The 24,618-nt window shown below is 45.7% G+C and overlaps 1 protein-coding gene and 1 pseudogene across 1 annotated transcript in view; both read right to left on the minus strand.

Annotated features, from left to right (window-relative positions):
• Positions 1-24,618, minus strand: part of LOC146194122 (protein RER1-like) — an 80,219-nt gene that overhangs the window by 28,901 nt on the left and 26,700 nt on the right. Inside the window, exons 4-5 of the mRNA XM_084596006.1 lie at positions 10,990-11,125; positions 915-1,000 (exon numbers count right to left, since the gene is read on the minus strand). Coding sequence (XP_084452132.1) covers positions 915-1,000; positions 10,990-11,125 — 222 coding nt within the window. The remainder of the gene's footprint in view (positions 1-914; positions 1,001-10,989; positions 11,126-24,618) is intronic.
• On the minus strand, positions 3,394-7,086 carry LOC146194124 (uncharacterized; annotated as a pseudogene).

Consider the following 24,618-nt stretch of genomic DNA (forward strand, 5'->3'; position numbering starts at 1 on the left):
TTCGCTGCGAAGTGTTTCCATAACGTCCCGGCCACCGTGGCTGCAGTGAATGGCAGCCACGACCAGTGTGACGTCAGCGGTACCAGGAATAGTTCGAAAGCTCACACCTATGCGTCACCCACTCTGCCCGTGGATTTAAAAAAAAAAACGGTTATTAAAAATGAATAATAATTATTGACTTTGTTCCGAGGAATTATACTTTGGGAGATTACTCGAAAGCGCTTGTTCTAAACATTAAATATGTTTATCAGTGGCCTTACCCCCCCCCCTTTTGTGGCCCTTTAAATTTCCCCCTACTCAGCTCTGAATTGAATGTCACATTTGAACGATCAACAATGGAATGGTTCTTATCAGTACTAATCTGAGCCTTTAAAGTGCTGGCAAATCATTAAATCTGCACATAAAAAGTTTTGTAATGCTTCATCTTGTTTGCAAGATTGACAGCCATAACAAATGTGCACTTTCACAGAAGTGCCAGAAAAAATTGAGTTTCTGGGACCCTCTGGAAATTTCCAAACTACATGCTCAACTTGCTCACTGCAGCATGAATTTCATTGCTGGTGTAATATTCAATCTGAAACCCAATGCGTTAAAGCAAAACTATGCACTGCGTAGTCTGCACTCTACACCAGTGTGATCTGGCTTCTATTTCCTACCCGCTTTAACATTCTATGACGTGAAAAGAGCGCTCACATTTGTGCAGCACACATCATGGGAACTGAAAAAGACAGGATCACATACACAGTGAACTTCCTGTTTTCCAATGGAATTTCTCTCCTACAAGGCTTACCATCATCATCATCATCATGTAGATGGTGAGCCATGTTTGGAAACAATCTTTTACCATATTCAGGACCACCCCCGAGGTGTGGCCAGCAGCAGAGCTCACCGGCGGGAGGCAAGAGAGTCCTCACTTGGCGATTGAGCCACCAGCCATGTCCCGGGCCCGGTACTGTGTCTTGCCATGAGTCCAGGGGAGGTACCGGTACTTGAGCATGTGCTGCATGGTGCCATGTTGGGGACAGTTGTGAGACAATCAACAATCAAAGCCTCTGGGCCCCAACTGTGCAAAAGCGGCCCTAGGGCAATACTGTGAAACCTCGTTATAACAAACAGTCAGAAATCCATAATTTGTAAAATAAAATTTCGTAGAAAATACATGCAAGAGCAGCAAAATTCAATCAAAGAAGGCACAGCAACTTAGAGGGTGCTTACCTGGGTCACGTCCATTGATTTACGCGCAAAGAACTGCGTTATCGCGGCCTGCTTTTTTGTGTCGATGCGTTTCGTATCACGCCCAATTCCGTAGTTTTCAAAAGCTCAACAAGAGCAAACCCACTGCCCTCAATATCACTGCAGTGGCGGCAAAGTAAATCCAATGCAGCAAGCGATTCTTGCAAAGTCTGAATGCTCTCATCGTCTGCAGGGTCAGCCCGAGCTTCGTCTGCGGGATGTCCAGAGACTTCTGCAGCGTTTTCAGCGTCCATCAGTACAGCCGTGGTCGCTGCGGCGGCGTCGCCACCTACAAAGTCTTCTACAGTCATTGCTGCGGGTATGTCACCAAAAAGACGTGAAAAATCATTCCAGGCCTCATCGAGCTCGTGGAGTTCTGCTTTATCAGGATTGTCCGTCTGCTGGAATAAAACCTGCGTGCCGAAAGCAGTTGGCAAACGTGTCGTCTTTCACGCTGTCCTATGCCGGTTTAAGCATCTGGATTGCTCCCAGCAAGTCGACCTTCATACGAAGCTTTACGAGAAGAGCGTCAATCAGTCTTCTCTTGTAAACTGCCCTGAAGGCCTTGATTTTATCTCGAGCTTGGTCTTTAACTTCAGTGCTGCTCTTTTTTTCACGTTCACCGCCATCCCGAGCAGCACACTCGACACGACCACCTACGCAGCCTCCACAGAACGCTACGACAGTCACGCTGGCAGGGTTGCCACTGAGTTTTGGGCCAATGTAGCCAGATGGAGGGAAAAATGGCGGGGAAAAATACATTCACCCCTTAATTATCGTCCAATATCATTAACTTCCATTTCCTGTAAAATAATGGAGCATATAATTTTTTTTCAGCTAGTTTTCTTGAATCGTTTTCGTTTTTCACATCTACACAACATGGTTTCAGGAAGCAGTTTTCCTGTGAAACAATTATCAGCAACGAAATTCATTTGATTCTTGATGAAGGTTCAGAGTCGACGTCATTTTTTCAGATTTTTGCAGGGCTTTCGATAAAGTGTCCCATAGCCTGCTGCTGCATAAGCTTGCTCATCTTCACATCGACCCAAATGTTCTAGCATAGATTTGTTTTTTTTTTAACTAATCGCTCGCAGTTTGTCTACGTTAACGGTCTTCAATCCTCTTCTATGCTGCCTAACAAAATCAATCAAACTTTTTGCAGATGATTGCATAGTGTACCGTGAAATCAAAAACACTAATGATGTCAACTCGTTGCAAGCAGATCTTAATTGTATTACTGACTGGTGCATTAAATGGAAAATGGTTTTAAACACATCAAAACGCAAAGCCATGCGCTTTTCAAGTCAAGCCGTCTCGCCACCAGCCTCTTACAGCATCAACAGTGCTTCGTTAGCCCCGGTTACCTCGCATAAATACCTCTGTGTACATCTCACATCAAACTTATCCTCGAACCAGCATATCACCTACATAACTGGAAACGCTAACCGCATGCACAGTTATATAAAAAAGCTTTTCTAATGCACCCACTTCAGTCAAACTCCTTCTGTATAAAACACTGATTCATTCAAAGCTTGAATACGCCGTGTCGATACGGGACCCTCAAGCTAAGTCACTTATATCTGTTTTGGAAGCTGTTCAGAACCGTGCCGCTCGTTTTATCCTTCACGGCTATGGCCGTACTTCAAGTGTCACACAAATGAAAAGCACACTGTCACTACCTGCGCCGAAAAATTTTACGACTGTCTTTTCTTTAAGATGTACAATTTCAATCCTGTTTTGAAAAATGCTTTGCTCATTCCACCCACCTATGTTTGATCGCGCATTGACCATCCATGCAAAGTGAGCGTTCCACATTGTCACACTACCGCTCGCCAAAATTCTTTGCCTGCTTGAGTGCCTGCTTTTTTTGCCCATGACATGTGTGCCCTTTGGTTAGTATTGCCACATGAACTCTGTGTCGGTGATTTGTAGTTTGTTTTTGCTGTTTTTTTCTCTTTCCTCATTTTTTTCCCTCTTCGTCCAGGTTTCCATGAATTGTTGAAATTTGTAATAACTCTGTGCAGTGAACAATATATGTAGTGCTTAACCCATGATTGTATTCATTTTTTGTTATCTGTGCTTGCCACTCCCCTTAATAATGCCCGCAGGGCCATGAGGGCATTTGAAATAAATAAATAAATAAATAAAAAAGTGGCCATTTTTGACTGAAATTTTGCCCAAAATGTCGCCGCACTATAAATGCAAGGTTAGAGCAGCTGCTAACTATGGTCAATTGTATGCGGCGTGGTTAATACTCCGCTGTACAGTAAACAACACCAGTTTTTGATATTTGACTACACAAGCCAGATGTATCTCAATGAGCTTATGATTTGGTCTGATGATTAGCTTTGTATTTAGGTAGCCAGAAAAGGTTAAACAGTGAACTATTTTTTTTTTTTTGCCACGGGAGAATTTTGTGTGGTGTTTGCTGCAGACTTGATTTGTATCACTCTATATTCGGGTATAACTTTAGAAGGCATTTGCCCCTCAAAGGCGGATGCACACAAGCCTCCGCCAATAGGCGCGCACTTAGGTGATGCTATGGGCCGGATGGCCGGTGACCCCGCCGACGGAGAACATGCCTAACATGACCGCCCTCACTTCGAACTGGGCCCAGTCGTGTCAGCTGTGAGAGTCTCCCTTCGTCAGAGTGAATTCGAATTGTTTGTGGGTGTCTGTGATGCGCGAAATATCATTGTGAGCTTACAATGCACAATTTGTGCCACGTACGTTTGTTTTGAGCCGTGAGCTGACGAAAAAAGATCACAGCGAACATCGGTGATGCTGCGCTTCGTCTAGAAACAGGATCCCGCGGTGACACACCGCTGCAAACAAACATTGTGTGTGTTTGTTCTATGCTTTGCTCCTAAGTGAAGTTACGACCAGGAGAGTTTGCCAAAGTCTGGTACCTACTGTGAGCGGCGGGTGTGTACTGTGCCCCTGCGTTTCTCGTCGAATGTGGCCAAGTGACGGAGCAATACCACTATCAGGATACATAAGAAAAGCGTGCACGGATGAAACCAACCTATGAGTTCCTCAACCGAAAAGATTTGCGAAAGCAACCTCCAACGCAAAGATTCCTTGCTGCCAGCTCAGCGCGCAAACGATCGATCGTTGGCAGCAGTAGGATAAGATAGCCGAGTGTCTAGCACCGTCGATTGATTGCTTTCCACCAATGCTAACAATCAGTGACTAACATGCGCTGCTTGAGCGAATGTCATTGGATTAATGGTCAGGCGTGTGGGAGCAGTGTTTGTTTCCTTAATGTCAGCCACAGTACTAATATAAAATTGGCTCATACACTGGTGCCCTTACAAGGGAGCTTGGCATGAATTCACATTGCTGTTTGCCTTAGAATTATTCGCTCATTGCACGTGCCAGCAGTAGAATGCCTGCTGTGACACAATCGTGCATAAGTTGTGCTGCCAGTGCTCGACTTGCTTTCCCACAACACAGCTTTGCGCTGCTTTCGATTGTCATGATATGTTGCTACCAAATATTTCTATGACAGGGAAGGCAATAGAGCTAATGTGTACATTAAAAAAAAAGTACGACAAAGTAGGCCCAGTTGCTTGTGAACTGACTCCTAATACCTCTAATCGCGTCTGCGTGAAATGTGTGCGCTTTTTTGTATATATTCGTTATTTCCTCTTTTTTTTTTGCATTTTAGATCTTAGTTTTTGCATTTTTGCACATGTGTGTGATTATGCGAGTGCTTCCGTGCGTGCATGTGTTTATTCCTGTCCTTTTATTTTGACGCTTGTTCTTGTAAGCATGCTGCGTCTTCCTTTAAAATTTCATTAACTCGTCTCATTCAAATCCTGTGAATAGCAGGGCTGGCCTCTTCATTAAATCCTTTCTCTCTCGTCTACCTTGCCTGCCATCGCGCTGTCTTTCCTTCTACTGGCCTTGCTTCTTGTGCTGTTGTGTGCACTAAAGAAAGTTCTATCAACTGTGACAACAGAACATATACAAAATGTCATGGCTCGCCCAGTAACTACGTCTCTTAATGTGTTTATGCATCAGTGCATAGGGCCAGAAGTGCAAATGAAAGGGTGCCATATTGTGAAACAGCACCTTGCTATGTTGTTGCATTCAGTCTTAGTAAACAGATGGTTTCCCATGTGGTGGTACACAACACTGTGCAGTGGGGTATCATTTTCTGTCTTTCATCATTACAAAGGCAGTTTTCCAGTCAATTGAAACCAGCAAAGCAGTGCACACCATTTATTATTTCGCCAATATCACCGTCTCAATCTGGCAGTCTGTTTGCCTACGGCTTGTAATGAACAAAGTGACTCACTAAAACACATTACAGAGCATTTTCCCAGTACCTATGACGTTTTATATTTGTTCTCTTATTCTCATTACTTGTCCGAGTCAGATAAGCACAACAAACAATGCAACCACATGAATGTGCTTTGGCGTGCGAACTGTTGACTGCTGCTATTGCACTGGCTATGACATGACTGTGGTTTCCAGTGCAAACTACCAACAGAGCTGTCTTGACTACTGTTATTTCACCATGGAGCCCGTCAAACACGATTGTGGCTCCCTGGATGAGCATTTTGAGCCTGCCAACAATAATCAAAGCTAGTGTTTCGATTCAGATATACTAGCATTTAAATGTTTTTCTGTGCCACTTCTTAAATCGAGCACAATGTGTGCTTATAAGAATTGAGCTTCTATATTAAGGAACACGCCAAAAATGAAACTGAGAGGTCACGAAATAAATGGTTGGCTGTTCCCACCAGCGAAAATTTGGTAGCCCTAACGAGAAGCCATTATGCTTGTCGAGTGGCTCGGTGCCAGAGAACTCTCAGTCGGAGTCGCTTTCTTCAGTGTCATCTTCACCCAACTGGATGATGATGAGTTGAACGTGCTCACTCCCAGACGTGTCAAGTAAGTCCATCACGTGCTTCCTCCAGTTATTTTCTCCGTCAAGATGGCGTCCTCTGCCATTTTTGACCTTGGCTAAATCGCAGGGAGTACAATGGCGTTGTCTACGATGTAGCTCAGAAAGCGTCACTTTATAGATCAGCTGCTTCATCCTGTGTGATGTTCTTGCTCCTGTATCGTATCCTTCTTCCAGGAAATTGTTCGCTAGCTATGGTCAAAAACAATGATGCTACCAGCTGGCAACTTCTGCAGAACGTCATTCCAGCCCTCAAAGTGATTGCCGTCCATTTCCTTGTGGTCTTTTGGCCTCGGAATACATCCAAGCAGCCGTCGACGAAACCATCCTCGCTGCCAATGTGCGTGACGATCAGGCGCCGACCTTTCCCAGAAGGTTGTTTTAGACCCTGGCCATTTGCTTGAGTGAACAGGCGTCCATGCTTCTGCACCACGGTGTCTGTCCACACGATCGACCGAGTGTGTCCCGCCCATGTCTCGTCCAGGTAGAAGATCTTTCGGCCTTCCGCCTGGCTCCACGTCACGGAGGTAGCCATTCGGCCAAGCGGCGATGTCATCCCGGTCGATAAGCAGGCGACGCGCAGTGCACTGGCTTAGTGATGAGAGTTCCATACGTGACCTCAGCGCACACAACGTGAAGCTGTCAAACTTCGTGCTGCTTCTTCTCTTCTCCGCATTGCGTGGGCGCGACGGTGTCGTCAGTTTGTCACCTGAAAAATGCAAAGCTTTAACTTCCTCCCTCACCCCGAACACAGTCCTTTCGCTGACACCGAGCAAGTTGGCGACAAACTTGCTCGTGTCCTCTACGCTGCATTCAGGCTCCCAGTTACATTCAAACGTGTAGCAGTTGAAGATCATGTTGCATGAATCGCTGTTCAGGATGTGGCCGCTCTTGTTCTTGCCGAGGCTCCTTGGTAGTGTGGTCATCGATGCGACACAAGGATCGCGTTACGATGTCACCTCGCTGGGATCCACAGCAGAAAAGATTGGTGTGCGTGAACATGCGCGAACTCATGACATTGCAGGTTCACAACCGAAAAAAAAAGTACCAAATAAAAAATCAGCCTAACACATAAAAAAATAGCCTTGTGAAAACACACATATGAATCTTATTGAGCCAGACTGCTTTACACTTCCGGTAACGTCAATCTTGCTCCGTGCACAGCATTATGGACGGCACGGAGTTATTTTTCTCTCGCGATCTGGCACGTGCTGTAGAATTTCCATCATGATAGTTCTACCAAACACTCCTCAAGATATACAAATCTTATTTATACCAAGAAATACGTGTTTTAGAAGCAGTCAAAATTTTTTGAGCAGGACTATTTCTTTAGTTGCAAAGGCTGTGCTTCGGTCATCTGGGTGGGGCCTCTTCTTAAGTTGTACCCGACTATAGTAAGAACCGTAAACCCGAATTAAGGCCATTCATCAAAAGAACTGCACCTGCGATGGTGGCACCAGTTTAACGCTGCCACCGAGAGCGTTTTTGCCAATTGGTTTCTTGTGAATGTCACGTCCTGAATTTGTTTCCCTCTGCACCCTTATTCTTTTCATAGAAGGCAATATTATTTAATGTTTTTGTTGCAGATAACGTGCAAGCATGCAGTCTTATGACAGCAACAGGTGAAATATAATACAGAGAGAGTGTTTATGTTACGTTTCTTCGGCTGAATTGTACACCGTAGCTGAGGCTCCTAAGGCCCACGTCGGTGATCAGGATGTAGCATAATTCAAACAAGGTATTTGTAGAACATCATTATGTGAGTAAGATGAATGTGTCGTTAATCTTTCTGCTTTCTTTCTCCGGGGCCTTGGAATATTGGCAGGTCTCGTTACCCACCATTTGTACCTTCGTATACAAATGTAATGAAGGCTGACAGCGCATGCTTGCGAAATGCTATGATTGTGGCGGTTCAGCTTTGTAGGGCACCACACCAGCACAAATAAGTTTGTGCTGCGATCACTCATTCAACATTTATTTCAGATGGGCCAATTGACATGCTTCGTCTCTCTCTTTTTTTTCTCGATCTTCATCGAAGCTTGCTTTTAGTCATTAAAGGGGCACTGTGACGTTTGCCAGACCATGCATTTCATGCCAGCCTCTAGGTTCTTTGCACCGTGCCGACATAAGTTCAAAAAGAATTACAAAAATCGGCACGCAGAAACAAGAGTTATCAGGTTTATAAAATTCTAAATGCAAGAAAAAAAAAAAAGAGCACATCTGATGTCTGCACGGTGCAAAGAACCTAGAGGTGCAGAAATGCATTTGTCAGCATTCGCTGCACAAAGGAATGCTCCACTGCGAGGCAGCCACTCGTGTCGTCCCAGTGGCAGCGCATGAGTAGGCAGAAACTGCACAAGTACCGCTGCGATTAAATGCATGGAGCATTCATGGTATACCCCACAATCGCATTCTACTGTCCTTGTTGCTCGTAAGTTGGGAAGATATTAAGCTTAGAACCCACATCGCAAGACTTTATTTGAAAATCGCCAAAAATTCGGTCGTCACGGGTCCTGAAATTCGCCAATTTGGCGAAAAGTGGCCATTAATGGCAACTCTATACGCCAGACGCCACTACTAACACTAAAACGCAAAAGACATAAAAGGTCAAAAGCAACATTTCGATTGCTCCGCTGTCAGCGACGATTCCTTTGGCTGTCAACTCTCAATGCCGACGTGGCATCTGTGTCAGCGCCTGCGAGGTAGTCCTGAACGCTTGCTGCGCCGCACGACACACTTGTAGTGCAACGAAGCCTGCCTCCTGCTATTAAGTGAGGTAGTGCTTGGCGTCGCAAAGCTCGTTTTATCAGTTTTATGCTGAACCGCATTCGCAATGGAAGTTAAATATACATGTTTTTGACAAAAATATTTCGGAAGAGTTCGATATATTCAATAATTTGCTATATGCGTATTCATTATATCGAGGTTTGACTTTATGCCTTCAGTACTCAAGCACGCCACAATCAAACTGCCCGGATGCCATCAATTGCCCGACGATTAGCAATGCTGCAACCGGGTGTATTTTTTAACCGTACACCTTGTTGCAGTCTGTGTTGTACAGCAAGGTGGACATCATTTGTGCAACAGGATCAACAGACTTTACTTCACAAGGCAATATCATAGCCAGAAACTGAAAGCGACCAATTTTCTTCATCGGCAATATGGTTTGAAAAACTCAGCATCAAAGAAGCACATCTGAAAGGTTGTTGGCTCCTTGCAATGCATCAAATTAAGGTGCTGTAAAAGATGACAACAAAGTGATGTGCAGCAACGCCATTCTACAAACACGCACTGAAAAAAAGCCACTTTCAAATGTGCATTATGTGGGGACCGCGCCAGCCACATTCAAAGTTCCCGCGGCTACCGATGCGCCGTCGCTTAACAGTTCCCTCTCCCCGCTCGTTCCCAGGATAACCAGCCCCGCGCGAGGGTATAAAGGAAGGCGCACGCTGTCGCCTCGCCTTCTTCGCTCCTGGTCGAGCCGCTGGCTGCTCGCTCTCTTCACTGCCGAGACAACCCGCGGATCGCTGCCTGCCCATCCAGACGACGACCCCGATGACCTCCCGCTCCACCATAGACTTCTGGATGTGAGATTAAAGATGTTTATTACACGGCCCGCTGTGTATTTGTCTTGCACATCCCTTTCCACCATAGACTTCTGGATGTGAGATTAAAGATGTTTATTACACGGCCCGCTGTGTATTTGTCTTGCGCATCCCTCGGGCAGAGGAATCGCCCACAATTATTAGGCTTGAATTTTTCAAACTATGTTGCAATTAAGAAAATTCAAAACCTGGGTTCACCTTCATTGTCAATGGCCTTCAACTTCTCAGTGAATATTCTGCCTTAAGATAAAAAAAATGATTAGTTAATTTTAGTTGATATCACAATCACCATATTCCATTAGACACAATGTTGTAAAATACATCGGCACAGACCACATGAACACAGCTATCACAGGCTTTAAAATAAAATGATCACCCAGCATAGAGCTGCAGTCTTATTTTTTGGACGTCCAATTTTCCGGACATTCCTGGTTATTCGGACTCTGCCATGGCACCGTCACATACTCTATAGCATCAATGTATAACACTGACCAAAATTTTGGACGTTTGAAACTTGGTTGATTTTCCTGACTTTTTCTCTCAATCACAGCTATGAAAAATTGCCACATCCCTGCCCTTTTGCATCCCACATACCTGCTGTGCGGGGTTAATTAGGACTCCATGGTTCCTCAAAGGAGCTTCGTACCATGGAGGACAGGCCAGAAAGCTTGTTTCTATTATAGCGAGAGAGCCAGCGGCGGCACGAGCCCACTTGCAGACGGCAAAGTGAGAGCATGAAAAAAAAAAAAATTCACGGCTGCTTATTGCCTCAACAAGTGCCCGCTCCCAACTGGCAACAGACGCTGGCTTTGCTTTATTTTGAGGGCGTCTCAACTAAACACGACCTCAGAGAGAGCTTTGCGCTCAAATTCATGTTCCAACTCCACACTTGCTGGAGCTCATGAGACAGCATCGCCTTTTTTTTTTAAACCAATGGATGTAGCAGACGATTCCTATTTCTTTTGCAGTGACAGCCGCATTGCCACAACAGCCATCTTTTGTTTTTCATTAGGAAAAAAAAAAATAATAAAGGCACTGATGTAGAGTCCTGTGGGAACGGCAAGTCTCCACGCTCTTTGTCTGAACATTGCACCGCTCCAACCATGACGCAGTTTTCCCGCAGAAACAGATTGACCAGTTTGTCAAGCCACTTGGTAAATAAACTAATAACTGGGGTCATGGGGAGAGCAGCTGTTTCAACTGCAGAAAAGGACTTGATCAGGGCCCAACCCATACCTTGATCTGTCGCTTCATGGTGAGGCAGAAGAGGGTGATGAAGTAGAGCAGCAGGATGGGCCAGAAGACAGGCACGTTGAACGCATCGAAGAATGTGCACCCGATGGCCACCAGGGTTGCCTTGGTGGCCGAATACCTGCACAATGCAGGCCTGTTGTTGTCTATGGGTAGCGCACAGAGAGTTCCTTACTCCATTTCCCAATTAGTCTGTATGAGCATCCCTCAAGTGTCCGCCGAGAGACTCAAGTATTCAGCTTTGTTGAACCAGACATGAAGGTAGAGATATCTTGACTGGAAATTCCCTTATTGGAGGAGATCTCTGCTTGGGCCGTGCTATTACATGCAAAGGACTAATATACACAGCGTGGCATGGCCAGGTGTAATTACAGAATTATAACACAACACTTTTAAAAGGACAGTCTGCTGACTTTTTCAACAATTTCTTTTTTCTTGCTTTATTGAAAACCTCCATCCCCAAATTAAGGAATAATACCCGGCTGTGGAGCTGAGCAACAAGCGAGAACAATTTAAAACCTAATTTTTTCATATGGCAGTCTCGTTTTTCTCAGTAGTAGTCTGCATCTGCATACACCGATGTCGTGGATACAACGAACAGTTAGTATTGTAACTCTATGCAGCTCTATGAACACATGCACAGATTTTGTTATAACCGAATACCAAAAAAGCTTGAAATAAAATGATATGAATAAATTAACTAAATAAACCTGGTCGGACCTACTGCAGATACCAACAACCACTTTTGCTTATAGCAGCACTGCTAAAAGTATGGCGGTGTCTTTGGTTGTGCAGTTTTCTGTTTTGTAAACTGTAAACCATTACCATGTTTTTGAAATAAGGATCCACAACGTATCTAAAAACTTTAAAAGCATTCAAAAAGCATTCAAAGGAGAAGTGTACTCCCATGTTTAACCAGGTTGGGATTTTGTATCGCCACAAAGAAAAGTTGACGAGAGAAATAGTTGAAGCATATTTTATTTCAAGGGACAATAACTGTGTAGGCAAGACTTCTCTTGCTCTTTCAAGCAAAGAGAATTCTTTTTTGAGTGACTTTTTGTGTAGCAGGTGAACCCAGGGGTTGTTTCACGTGATTGCTTCGTTTTCTTCATGTTTGTTTTTATCTGGACCTTGGAGTAAAGGCACAGGCTGAGTTGCGAGTCAGCGCTTGTTCTGTGGCTTCCTTGTATAATGTCCTGTGATGATGATGATGATGGATTTTAATGGCGCAAGGGCGACTCAGGCCAAAGAGCGCCAAACTCAAGGTTAACGGTGTACAGTCTACGTCACCCTTGTGTAGAGCACTCGATCGGTACACTTCCCTGCATAAAATCGATACCTCGTCGCAGTTTTTACTTTTTACAGGCAATACTTGTGCGGAAGTAGACCCACACAGACCTGTGAAGAAGATGAGCATGAGCACTTCGTCCGCAAATCGTGGGCTGATTTTTAATTCCAGTTTTTATTACGAAATGAGCACAGCCCGATTGCTCTACACAAGCATGGCATCGACTGTAATCAAGTTTATGTAATGGGATAGTTGTGATGTTTCATGAAGGGATAAAAAACAGTGGTGTATAGGGCCTAAAGATGTATTCGCTCTGTAATATCGCTAAAAACAATGGTGTATAGGGCCTAAAATTCATTTGCGATGTATATGTAGATGCTTTAGAAGATCTCATCCGTCCTCTCAAGGAGGAGCGGGCTGAGAGCCACGTCGATAAGAAATTCCATGTAAAAAGCCTACTTGTGATAAAAATTTAAGCACCTGTTTAAAAGGAACCATTGGGTTGTCGCCAATAAAAATGGATGGGTGTGCAGATATTTGCTGAGTGTACAAGGAGGGAAAATGGCGTCTCCTTTCTTGTTCCAGTTGTGCACATATAATTAAAACATGAGTGACAGTAAGCCGATCACCACATCTAGAGCAGTGTGGTGCAGGAGAACTAGTTAAATATGTATGTGTTGTGTATGTGTGACCAATTCTCAGCCTGCACAGAGCTACTTCTTTAAATCTGTGTTGTTTTTCTGTGGTACCTGCCTATCCTTGGCTTTATTGTGTGTAGTTTATTTTCTGTTGCTGCGTCCCATTCCTCTTGCCATTGTTGTCGAATCATGTTTTTGATGTGTGGCTTGAGGTCCTGATATGATATGTTGTCAATGTCTGTAGTGTATCGAAGGGCAGCTGATGCAGCAAGACTACCAGCTGCCTCGTTACCTGATATACAGCGGTGGCCTGGCACCCAACACAGTGTAACTTTAAGTTCTAGTTTATGGGCAGACATAAGGGTGGTATAGAGAGAATTCAGGACTGGGTTCTTATTATGCCACTTCCAAAAGGATAGGGACGTTAAAACACTGAGGGAGTCTGTATAGACGATCGATGTCTGCATTTTATTTTATATAATATGTCTCACAGCTAGAAGGATTCCATGGCAATCAGCTGTAAATATACTTGTGTGTCTGTTCAGTGTTTTAGAAAGTGAAAATTGCGGTCCATGTGCTGCACAGGACACTTGAGCAGACTTTGAAGCATCGCTGTAATATTCATCATAAGTGTACTTCACCTGAAGTGACATGAAGTGCTGCTGTATGGCAATAGGGGATGCGTGCTTCCCCACTTCAAGAAATGAGAGGTCACAATTAACACCGTGCATTTCCCAAGGAGCAATTAGGTCTTTTATAGAAGTTGTATGAAGACTGGTAACCAGAACATCCAAATATTCAATATGCGTGGCAACTCTGATTGGATATGGTGGTGCTAGAGATGGTTTTTTTTAGAAAAGTGCTGTGCCAGTTTTGTCAAGCAGGAGCCGGCGACATGGATGGTCCAGTTGGCATAGTACCTTCATAGCATAAGTTAGAGAAGTAAATTGTCTCCTTCGTTGCAGTGACCATCGGTTGGCCTCGACATAGAGGCTAGCAATTGGGCTAGTTCGAAAAGCGCCCGTAGCGAGGCGAAGGCAGAGGTGGTGCACGGGATCGAGCAATTTTAGCGCAGAGGATGATGCAGACCCATAGACCATCGAGCAATAGTTAATGCGTGATAGAACTACACTATCCAGAAGGTTCAGAAGGCCCCATGACCGGTGAGAGAGAATTTTTAGCAAATTCATTGCTTTGAGACACTTCAGTCACAACTGTTTTATGTGGGCAATGAAGGAAAGTTTTTCGTCAACAACTACGCCAAGAAAAATTATGTTCCTTTTTAAAGGCAAGGCTCTGACCATTCAGTGTAATGTTGGGGTCAGGCCTGATGCCACGCTGCTCAGAGAAAAGTACACAAACACTCTTTTCAGAGTTAAATTTAAACCCATTGTCATCAGCCCACCTGGACAACTTGTTTACACCTAGCTGAATCTGTCGTTCACAGATGGTCAAGTTGCAAGACTTGAAGCTTATCTGGACGTCATCAACATACAGTAGACTCCCGTTAAGACGAACTCGCTTAAAATGAACCCTCGGTTAAGATGAACAGTGGAGGTCGTTTGTTTGGTTCCCCATAGAGTCAATGCAAAAAAAATCCGCTTAAGATGAACACTTTGCAATCGCTAATCGGTTAAGATGAATTTTCACAGCCGGCCGCACCCCACTCGCGCAGCTTACTCGACCGTCCGAGCAGCGCTTCAGCAGAAAGAAAAAAAAAAGCTTTTCAGTGCCATGACCATCCGTGCCGCCGACGCACGCAGACCCAAGCACGTCGGCGTCGGAAATGCGATTCTACGAAGGCGGAAGAGTGCCGCTGCTCGTCCTCTCCCACCCCGCTCACTCCTTTTGTCCCCGCAGTAGGAGTAGGTTCGCGTTTCGCGTCGCGCCGACTGTCTTGGTACGGCCTCGGGCAAGGACAAAACAGAGCGCAGAGAAGGAGAGAGAGAGAGAGAGAAAAGAAAAGAGCATGCGCGGCCCGGCCAGCAAAACTAGCGAAACGCGGGAAAAATATCGTGAGAAGAAAAAGCAGCCAATGACGTTTCCCAATGGTGATCACGTGATAGTGTCGTCATGCCAGTGCTACCGAGCTCCGCGCCTTTGCTGACCGCCAACGACGCCTACTACGCAGTGCACAGATCCATTGTTCGTGGCGGGTGTGCGCGTCGTGTCCCGCAATTTTCTACCAGGCTGTACGCTGTCACCTCGTGGTGTGCGCTGTTTGTTTTCGTGCGCGCCATGTTCGCCGTGTTGCTATTATGGCTAGTCGGCCAACAACTCGAAAAAAGCCGCTTGAGCTTCGTGAGAAGGCCGAAGGTTTGACCGAAGTTTGCGCCGGCCGGCTTTCAAAGACTGAAATAGCGCGCAAGTTCGGCATCGCGAAAAGTACCGTGAGCGGTATCGTGAAGGACGAAGTGCGGATTACCAGTGCTTTGGAAGATGGTGAGTTTGCACCGAAGCGGAAGAGGATGCGCACAGCTATGCACAAAGACCTTGAAGACGTTCTGCTTGCCTGGGTGAAGAGAGCGCGCAGTGCGAATTTGCCAGTGAATGGAGTGCTACTGAAAGCTAAGGCGGAAGAAATTGTCCTGCGACTGAATGTCGAGTTTGCGTGCAGCGATGGGTGGCTCGACCGTTTTCGGAAAAGGCATGGACTGGCCTTTCGTTGCGTTGTCGGCGAGGCCGCTGCAGTGGATGAAGCGGTCTGCAGCGATTGGAGGCAGAACAAGATGAATGAACTCATGAACGAATATGACCCTCAAGACATATACAACATGGACGAAACTGAGCTTTTCTACCAGCTACTCCCAAATAAAACGCTTGCATTTGCTGGTGATGACTGCGTGGCGGGCAAACGGAGAAAGCTTCGAGTAACGGTCCTCGCGGGCGCAAATATGACTGGGACTGACAAACTAAAGTTGCTGGTGATTGGCAAATCTAAAGCACCACGCTGCTTTAAAAACATAAAAACGCTGCCGGTCACGTACATGGCTAATTCAAAAGCGTGGATGACGCAGGCACTTTTCGAGCAGTGGCTTCAAGAGATGGATCGCCACTTCCAGAGACAGAAGAGAAAAGTTCTCATTGTTGTTGAAAACTGTCCCGGACACAGCCACGTCGCCGGACTTCATGCCATCCGACTGGAGTTTCTATCAGCGAATACAATGGCGAAGCTGCAGCCTAAGGACCAGGAAGTAATAAGTAGTTTGAAGAGGCACTATCGTCGCTCTCTGCTGCAAAGGATGCTGATTTGCATGGAGAGCAATAAGGAGTACACAGTTAACCTGTTACGTGCTGTCCACTTACTGACGAGCGCCTGGGAGCAGGTTACTCAAGCCACTATTGCCAACACCTTCCGCCATGCAGGATTTGTGGCGCTTAGCAATTGCTCAGTGCAGAATGAGTGCGATACTACGAATGAGGACCACACTGCAAACTTGGAGGATAGAAGCATTGTTTCTGCGCTGAGCAGTAAGGGTGTGTTCATTGACATCAGTGCGTATGTCAGCATTGACGAAAGTGTGGAAACGTGTAGGGCTGACACACTGGACGCTCTGATTGAAGAAGTGCTTGAATGTTATGCCTGAATCTGCACTAGTTACCTGTGATGCAGCTATGCCTGCCTAGACACTTTAGTGCAGTTTTTTTAACAGTGTGAGGGCACTGAAGGGTATCTTCAAAAGTTAAGCGAGATGTCTGCTTTTGTAGCAGGTCGTCGATTTTCACGACAGACACAAAAAAAAAAATAACAGACTGGGTAACAGTCAACAATGCCTGATGCCTTACTACTGCAAAGTGTAGTAGACAATCATTAGTCCAATAAATGCTTGTATCGCAGTTTATTTGCCTGAAAGGCCCTTTTATTCATTTGTTCTCATATACGAGGTATTTGGACACACTCTGCATGCTCAAACATCATTTTTGGAAGCACTCCTGATTAGACGAACTTCTGATAAGACGAACAATTTTCATGGTCCCTTGGAGTTCGTCTTAAAGGGAGTCTACTGTATACAGAACAAGAAATAGTTTTTGGCAGCACGCTTTTTAAAGAGTTCATTTTGACTACGAAAAGTGTGCAACTGAGAACACCACCTTGAGGGACACCATTTTCCTGAATGTACTGCTTTGAATATGCATTGCCAACACGAACTTTGAATTTTCGTTCAAACAAGTTCAGACAAGTAAGTTCGTATTGTATTCAACATGTTCCCTGTGATGCCAAGAGAGAAAAGAGGTCGCGGATGATACCATAGCGCCAAGTGGTATCATATGCTTTTTCCAGATCGAAAAAGATAGATAAACAATGTTGTTTATGTACAAAAGCATCCCTTGCACAAGACGCAAAGGCAATGAGCTGATCAGCTGTTGACCGCAAAGCTCTAAAACCAGCTTGGTTTCGATGAAGAAGACCATTGTATTCAAGGAAATAGAGAAGGCGACGATTTACCATTTTCTCAAAAACCTTGCATAGACAGTTGGTTAGTGTGATAGGCTGATAACTAGCAGCAAGTGTGGGTTCTTTTCCGGGTTTTAATATTGGGATGATGATCGCTTCCTTCTATGCTTTAGGAAAGCGTCCTGTGGCCCATACTTTATTATACAGGCAGAGTAGGGTTTCAAGAGTGTTCACATGCAGATGCCTGAGCATTCCGTATGTGATCCTGTCAGGACCTGGTGCTGTATTACCACATGCGTCTAGTGCAATCTTCAGCTCCCGCATGGTGAATGGGCTATTGTATCCTCCTGAGGATGGTCTTTTATCACGTATGTGCTTCCTCTCCTCTCTTGCCTTGTGCCGCAAAAAGGAATTTGTATAGTGTGCTGAGCTGAATATGTATTCAAAGTTTTGCCCTAGTGTGTCTGCTTGATGTTCAAGAGAGTCACCACTGGTGCTGACAAGGGGCGTTGGGATTGTGCTATATCCTTTGAGTGCTCTTATCCTGTTGTGAACTTTGTGTGCATCAGGATAAGAGTTCACAGAAGAAAGAAATGATGACCAGCTTTCTCGCTTGGAGATGCGTCGAACACGCCTGCCATTTGCCTTTGCACGCTTAAAGGCTATTAGGTTTTCGGCTGTGGGGTATAGGTGTAGTTTCGACCATGCCCTGTTTTGAGCTTCACGAGCAGTCTTACATTCTGCATTCCATCAGGATCTTCGTTTATTTTGTGGCTTACTTGACGTCTGTGGAATGTATCTTTCTGCTGCCTCTATAATGTGCAGCGTGATCAAGCGTTGAGTTTCATCAACGCCTAAGTCAGTAACTGATGAACAAGCCAATGATGAGTGTTCCCTGAACATCTCCCAGTTGGCTGCATATTCTATAAACTTTCTAGGATTAGACGCATTTTCATTTTTATTACCTGCATACTTTACAGAGATCGGAAAATGGTCACTTCCATATAGATTGTTAATTACAACCCACTCTGTAGCTGCTAAGAGCATTGGGGAGCCAATAGCTAAATCTATGGATGTGTATGTGTTATGTAATATGCTGTAGTATGTTGGCTCTTTTGTGTTAAGTAGGCATGATCTAGAGGACAATGAGAATTTTTCGATTAGCACACCTTGGGAGTCCATTCTTGTACATCCCCATAATGGATGGTGTGCATTAAAGTCTCCGACCAGCAGCCATGGTTCCGGAAGTTGATCAATTAGCTTTTCAAAACTTTCGCTACATAACCTATAATCTGGAGGAATGTACAGAGAACACACTGTTGTTATTTTACCAAAAATAAAGGCTCGTATTGCCACTGCCTCTAGGTCTGTATTAAGTGAGATGCTTCGGCATGGGATTGATTCTTGAGTTACAATGGCAACACTGCCAGAGGGGCGAGTGCTGCCTTGCCTATCCTTCCTGAATACAAGGTACTGCTTGAGGAAACTTGTGTCTGCTGGTTTTAAGTGGGTTTCTTGCAGACAAAATATGTTTGGTTGGTGCTCGACAAGGATTTCAGATGCAATCATCCAGATTATTTAGTAGTCCCCGACAGTTCCAATAAACGATACTCTCAGTAGCCATTGTTGTAAGTGCGGGATGTGGATGAGACAGTGGGTTTAAGACTCGCCGTCTTTATCAGGTGGCTTAACTGGCGTATGTTTTTTCAATTTGGAGCGGTCCGGCAGGCACCGCCTCTCAATGGCGGACTCCCTAGGCGCCACTGACGCTGCGGAGTCCACGCTAACCTCCATCGCCTCTGGTGAAGGCATGAAGGCAGGAGGTTTTTCCAGAGGAACCAAGTTTCTCTCAGATGTCTTTGGTGCCCGGACGTCCGGGAGAAAGTGACCTCCGGGATTGAAAAGATTGGGGCAGCTGGTGGCTGCTTAGTAAGGAGCCGTGGTGGGAGCACGTCAGCAGTATTGCACTGCGTGCCCACCGTTACTAGACGAGGCCTGGCCCCTCTACGGGCTGCGTCAGCATAGGAAGCAGAGAGAGAACTTTGTTTCTTCTGCGCCTCACCGTATGATATATTCTCGGTTACTTTCAGATTGATCACTTCCTTTTCGGCCTGAAAGGCCACACAGGATCGTGAGTATGCAGGGTGTGTGCCCTCACAGTTCACACATTTGAAGTCAGTTGCATTGCAATTATCAGTTGCATGGTCATGTGCGCTGCATTTTGCACAGGCGTCCTCGGCATGTCTGGCTGCCATGCCCGTACTGCTGACACTTGAAGCACCTGTGGGGGCTTGGTATGTACGGGCTAACTTTGCATCGGATGAATCCCACATTAATGAATTCAGGAAGTGTGCTCCGGTTGAAAGTGAGAACAATATGTTTCATTTTCATTTCTTCATTCTTTCGCCTGATTGTTATTCCGTACTGCTGTTACACCTTGGTTCTGTAGGCACTCAATGAGATCTGATTCTGTTTCATTTAAGAAGTCTCGCTCAGAAACCACTCCCTGACAGCTGTTAAGACTGCTGTGGGGCGATACCTGAACGTCAAGGTGAGCAAATGTCTTTGTTATGAGGAGTTTGTCAGACTGGCTTTTGTCTGATACCTCTATTAGCAAGTCACCAGATCCTAGTTTTTTCGCTTTATAGTTAGCCCCAATGATGGCCTTCAGCGAGCTGGCTATCAGAAAAACTGATAGCTCATTTACAGGTTTAGACTCTGATAATGAGCGCAGGACAAGAAACTTTGGCAAGTTGTCAGTTGGTGCCGTGATTTTTTGTGTCACTTTGGTGCGACTCCTTTTCGGAGGTCGATCAAGTTGTTTTGATGAATGTTTTTCCATGCATTATGGGTGGTCTAAGGGTTCCTAATATTCTGTCGCCTCTGTTTCACCCTTATATGCAGAGGAAGGTCCCGGAGTCCCTCACCTGGTAGACAGGTGGGAAGCCCGTTGGCCGAGGCTTGACCACGACCTCGACCGACGGTTTCTTCCCTCAACCTTTCAACCTATCACCATGGTACAGATTACAGCTTCGGTAAGGGGGCTCAGGGTCAATGGTGGCGCTAAGCACGAACACCTCATTACACAAGGTGCTCCTGCGGAGTATATATATTGTCCTGTGTCTTCCTGTTCACGCTGTTTAAATTAACAATGGTCGCCATAAAAGAATTATGTTCAGTCAAGGCGGAACCCAACAAAGGGACGAGGCCAATGCCAGCCCTGACTATACCCAAATATGACAGACAACAGGGCGGTTCACCACACAACCCCAGCAGTCTAGAAGGAAAAACCAAGAAGAGGACAGCAGAGTTGCAGGAAAGGAGATAGGAAAGTGAAAGATGAAGTGGAAGATAAGAAAAGACAACTACCCCCAGGTGGGTCAGCCCAGAAATGCAGTCTATGGGAAATATGGGCCAAAGTGTGTGCTGCCTCCCCCAAGGGGCCTCGAAGTAGAGGTGCGCAAAGCGGCTCACTTTAGTGAGCGGCTCAGAACGACTCAGCCGGCTTATATCTGTTTTGCTCAGGAGCGAGCAGTGGTATATAGGAGAGAGAAAAACACGACTATCTCACTCTCGTGCACTGATCCGCGCCCGTGCGACCTCCCAAAACTGAAAATTGTGGAAAATTTTTCTCCATTCTGTCTTCCTTCATGGTGACTACAAAATCCCAGTAAACAGCAACATCCATTTTTTTTAGATGCGATTCGTTCTCTATTTACCGGTGGTGCACCCAAGAGAGGATTTTGTTAATTTCTTAACCTATCATTTCAAAGTTATCTGAATAATGTTGAGCATCATGCACTACACTGAGAATTAGCCCTACTTGGGGCCATCAATTTCTAAAAATAGCCCAAATCTCATGTGGACTGATTGTTATTAAATATAGATTGTGAATTATAAAGAAAGCAGATTAACTGATTCGAAGTCCCTCTTATATTCCGAAGACAATAAATTCAGGAGGGGCCTGAAATATTTGTAAATGCATAGTTTTTATTTTTTTCTGATGCAGTGTTCACTTTGAAGCACGAGTCCACTTTAGCCCTTTTTCTTTTTTCTAAATCCGCCTTTTGCGGGAGGATGTGGAGCCATCATGCAGGAAGCGGTGGGAAACACATTGGACGGGAGTGTAGAAGACGACATGAAAGCGCACCATGCGAAATGGCCACGCCAATGCAGGTAGAAAGCGAAAGCTCCCCCCCTTTTTGGCCTTGGGGCGAAAGTAGTGACAGTGGTTGCAGTATATCAAGTTCATGCAGTATGGGGGAATGTTTCAGCATTTTCACAATCCACTCATAACGCATGCATATACTGTCTTCGTATTGTAAGAGCGACTAGCGCGGGCCATGGTGCGGGCTATGTTCAAAGTGATAGAATCAGACTCTCTCAGCGTGCATATTCACGACCGACTGAAATTTATTGTAAAAAAAAAATCGAAAGGAGAGCGAGGAGGCAGAGAGAGAGAGGGGGATTACAAAGTGCAAAGCAGCCAGGAGTTTGTTGCTGCTGCAGAGCTCAGCTAGGTGGAATCGTCTCCTGCGAAAGTGAGCGGCGCATATGCGCGGGGCGTCTTGAGTTACCGAACACAATGCGGTCACCGCGACGCCAGCATGGTGCAATGGGCATCGCTTCCTCCTCGCGTCATCTACAAGCATGTAGCTATAGGATTTCATCTACGAAGCTTGGCAGAGAGACACTTATCCACACCCCCTGAACAGAGCATTGTCTTGGCTGGAATGCACACCTGCAGGAAACGCGCGGCATTTTTCTGGCAATGGATGATTCAATCTTTCAGAGCTGTAGCCGGTTTCTGCCCCCAGAGGACAGAACGGATATGATCTCAGTGGTGAAAAGGTTCTCCATGCTGTTACGTTCTTTGGCTGATAACGCCCTCTTTCACGCGGAACGTATCGTTCCGTCTTGTTCATGACGACGCGTATGAGAAGCCCCGATATCAGGGGCAATATAAGCGCCTCGTCCGAGCGCTGCGTCGCTCCAGGGGCAATATAAGCGCCTCGTCCGAGCGCTGCGTCGCTCTTTCCTGCCCGGCTGCCGAGATGGAATAAAGGTATTCCTGACAAGCTTCAGTGTGGCCGCTTGCTCGTCGTTCGTCGAAACACCCAGAAACGTAACAGCTGGTGGCAGCGGTGGGATCGATGTCTGGTTTCCGCGGCGGTTATCAGTGAGTGCCTGAAACATCTATTTTGTTCATCAAGCAGCTTAAAAGTTAAAATGGGGCTAATTGTCCCCGAAGGGGCACTGGGTAGAAAGCAGCCAGATTGTTTCCTCGGAAAATTTCGGTCGTAGCAAGATGGATTTCAGTGCAATTGTGAAGCCCGAATTAATGCTCTTAGCAGAAAAGTTGGGCGACAAAAGCCATGAGAAAGCCTGATATCATCTCGGCCATTGAAAAGTGCGGCGCGGGGGCCGACGAAATTTTAGAATGTTGGACCGAGGTGCAGAGGAGACGGAAAAAGGAAGAACTTGACCTAGAGAGGCTCAAGCAAAAGGTTAAGAAGGAGAATGAAGCGACGGCGGTCGATATCTCGACGAAAGTTGACATGCGAAGCCACTTGCAGCCCTTCCGCGCCGGGGAAGACATAGGTCTTTACTTGGTGAATTTCGAGCGGGTGTGCAAAAGGTTGGGCTTCGTGGAGTCGAGCTGGCCACAAAGGATTCTGAGCTTACTGCCAGCCGAAGTTGCCGACGCTTTGGCAAGGTTAGATCCTGAAGAGGCGGACTACTCGTCCGTAAAATCCTGCCTACTGAAAAAGTTTAGGCTGTCCCCTGAGGTTTTTCGAATTAAGTTTCGAGAGGCAAAGAAAAACCCAGAAGAAAGCTATGCTGAGTTTGCTTACAAGTTATTAGGCTTTCTAGAGAGCTGGCTCCGTGGAGTAGACTCTTATGAGGATCGTGAAAAGCTGCTAGCACAGATTGCGCTCGAGCAGTTTTTTTTGTTCTATTACTTCAACCCTGAAGGATTGGATTCAGGACAGGCCAGATGTAAAAACTGTACAAGTGGCGGCTGATTACGCAGACTTGTATTGCTCCAGACACGGAAAGAAAGTTGATAACGAAAAGCCTGGCTTAGTCCGAAGTAACGAGCAAGGAAAACGTCGTCTTTTGTCTAAAAGAGTTGAGGGTTCAACAGATGTTTCACCTTCAAATGAAGTGTTGGATTCAGACAAGCCAAAGCTAAAATCCAAGTTGTTTGAAGCAAAAAAGCCCATTGTTTGCTACAAGTGTCACCAACCAGGTCATGTGGCTTCAGGCTGTCGTGTGCCTAAAGTGTCCCCGGTCAACTTGTGCATGGATAAGGCAGACGACCTGCTTAAGCCATATTTGTACGACATAGAAGTAAATGGCCAGTCTTGCAAAGCACTGAGAGACACCGGAGCTACGCACGACCTAGTTCATTCCTCACTAGTGAGTCAAGACGATTTCACAGGCGATTGCGTGTGGGTTCGCCAGGCTCTGGAAGATCACACAATCAGCTTGCCAGTAGCCAGAGTAAAACTAGACGGGCCTTTTGGTGCAGTAGACACTGAGGCGGCAGTGCCCAACGGGGTATTGCCCAGCTGCCCGTATATTCTTTCGAACAGAACGGCAAGGCAGCTAAATGACGCGGGCATCTCGCTTGATATGAATCCCGTTCTCGTAGTCATTCGCTCCATGACGAAAGCGAACAGGTCCGAGCCACAAACGCTCGCGACAAAGCCAGAAACTGACAAGTCTGATAGCGAAACTGCAGAAGATGTGCCCGAAGAAGCGGACGTGACCACACTGGTTTCGCCGGAAAGCGCGAACTTCGGTAATCTGGTAAAGCTTGATAAAACCACGCTCATCAGTGAACAGTCCTCTGACCCAACGCTGGCAAGATGTCGAGATAGCCTGGGAAAAAATGTAGCACCAAATATCTCGTTCTATGTGAAGAATGGCCTCGTTTATCGCCACTTTAAGGATAAAGGCGGAAATGAAGTAGATCAGCTGGTAGTTCTGCACACGTACAGACGGGACCTCTTAGAACTTGCTCATAAGGAAGGATGGTCGGGGCACTTAGGAATCACGAAAACGAAGTGCAGGCTCTTGGCGGAGTACTATTGGCCTGGTTTCTTCTATCAGTCTTCTATCAATTTTCTCTCGGATCGGGTTCCCAGCTGAGATTCAGTGTGACCTTGGTAGTGTTTCCACGAGTGCTTTAACAAGCAGTTTTTTTCCAAGGTGTGGCATCAAAATTTTGCACAGTTCGGTAAACCACCCACAAAGTAATAGCGTGGAGAGAACGCATTCAGTCA

This window comes from Amblyomma maculatum, chromosome 3, assembly GCF_055883805.1.
Source record: "Amblyomma maculatum isolate TAMU_Amacu chromosome 3, ASM5588380v1, whole genome shotgun sequence".
In the NCBI taxonomy this organism is placed as follows: Eukaryota; Metazoa; Arthropoda; class Arachnida; order Ixodida; family Ixodidae; genus Amblyomma; species Amblyomma maculatum.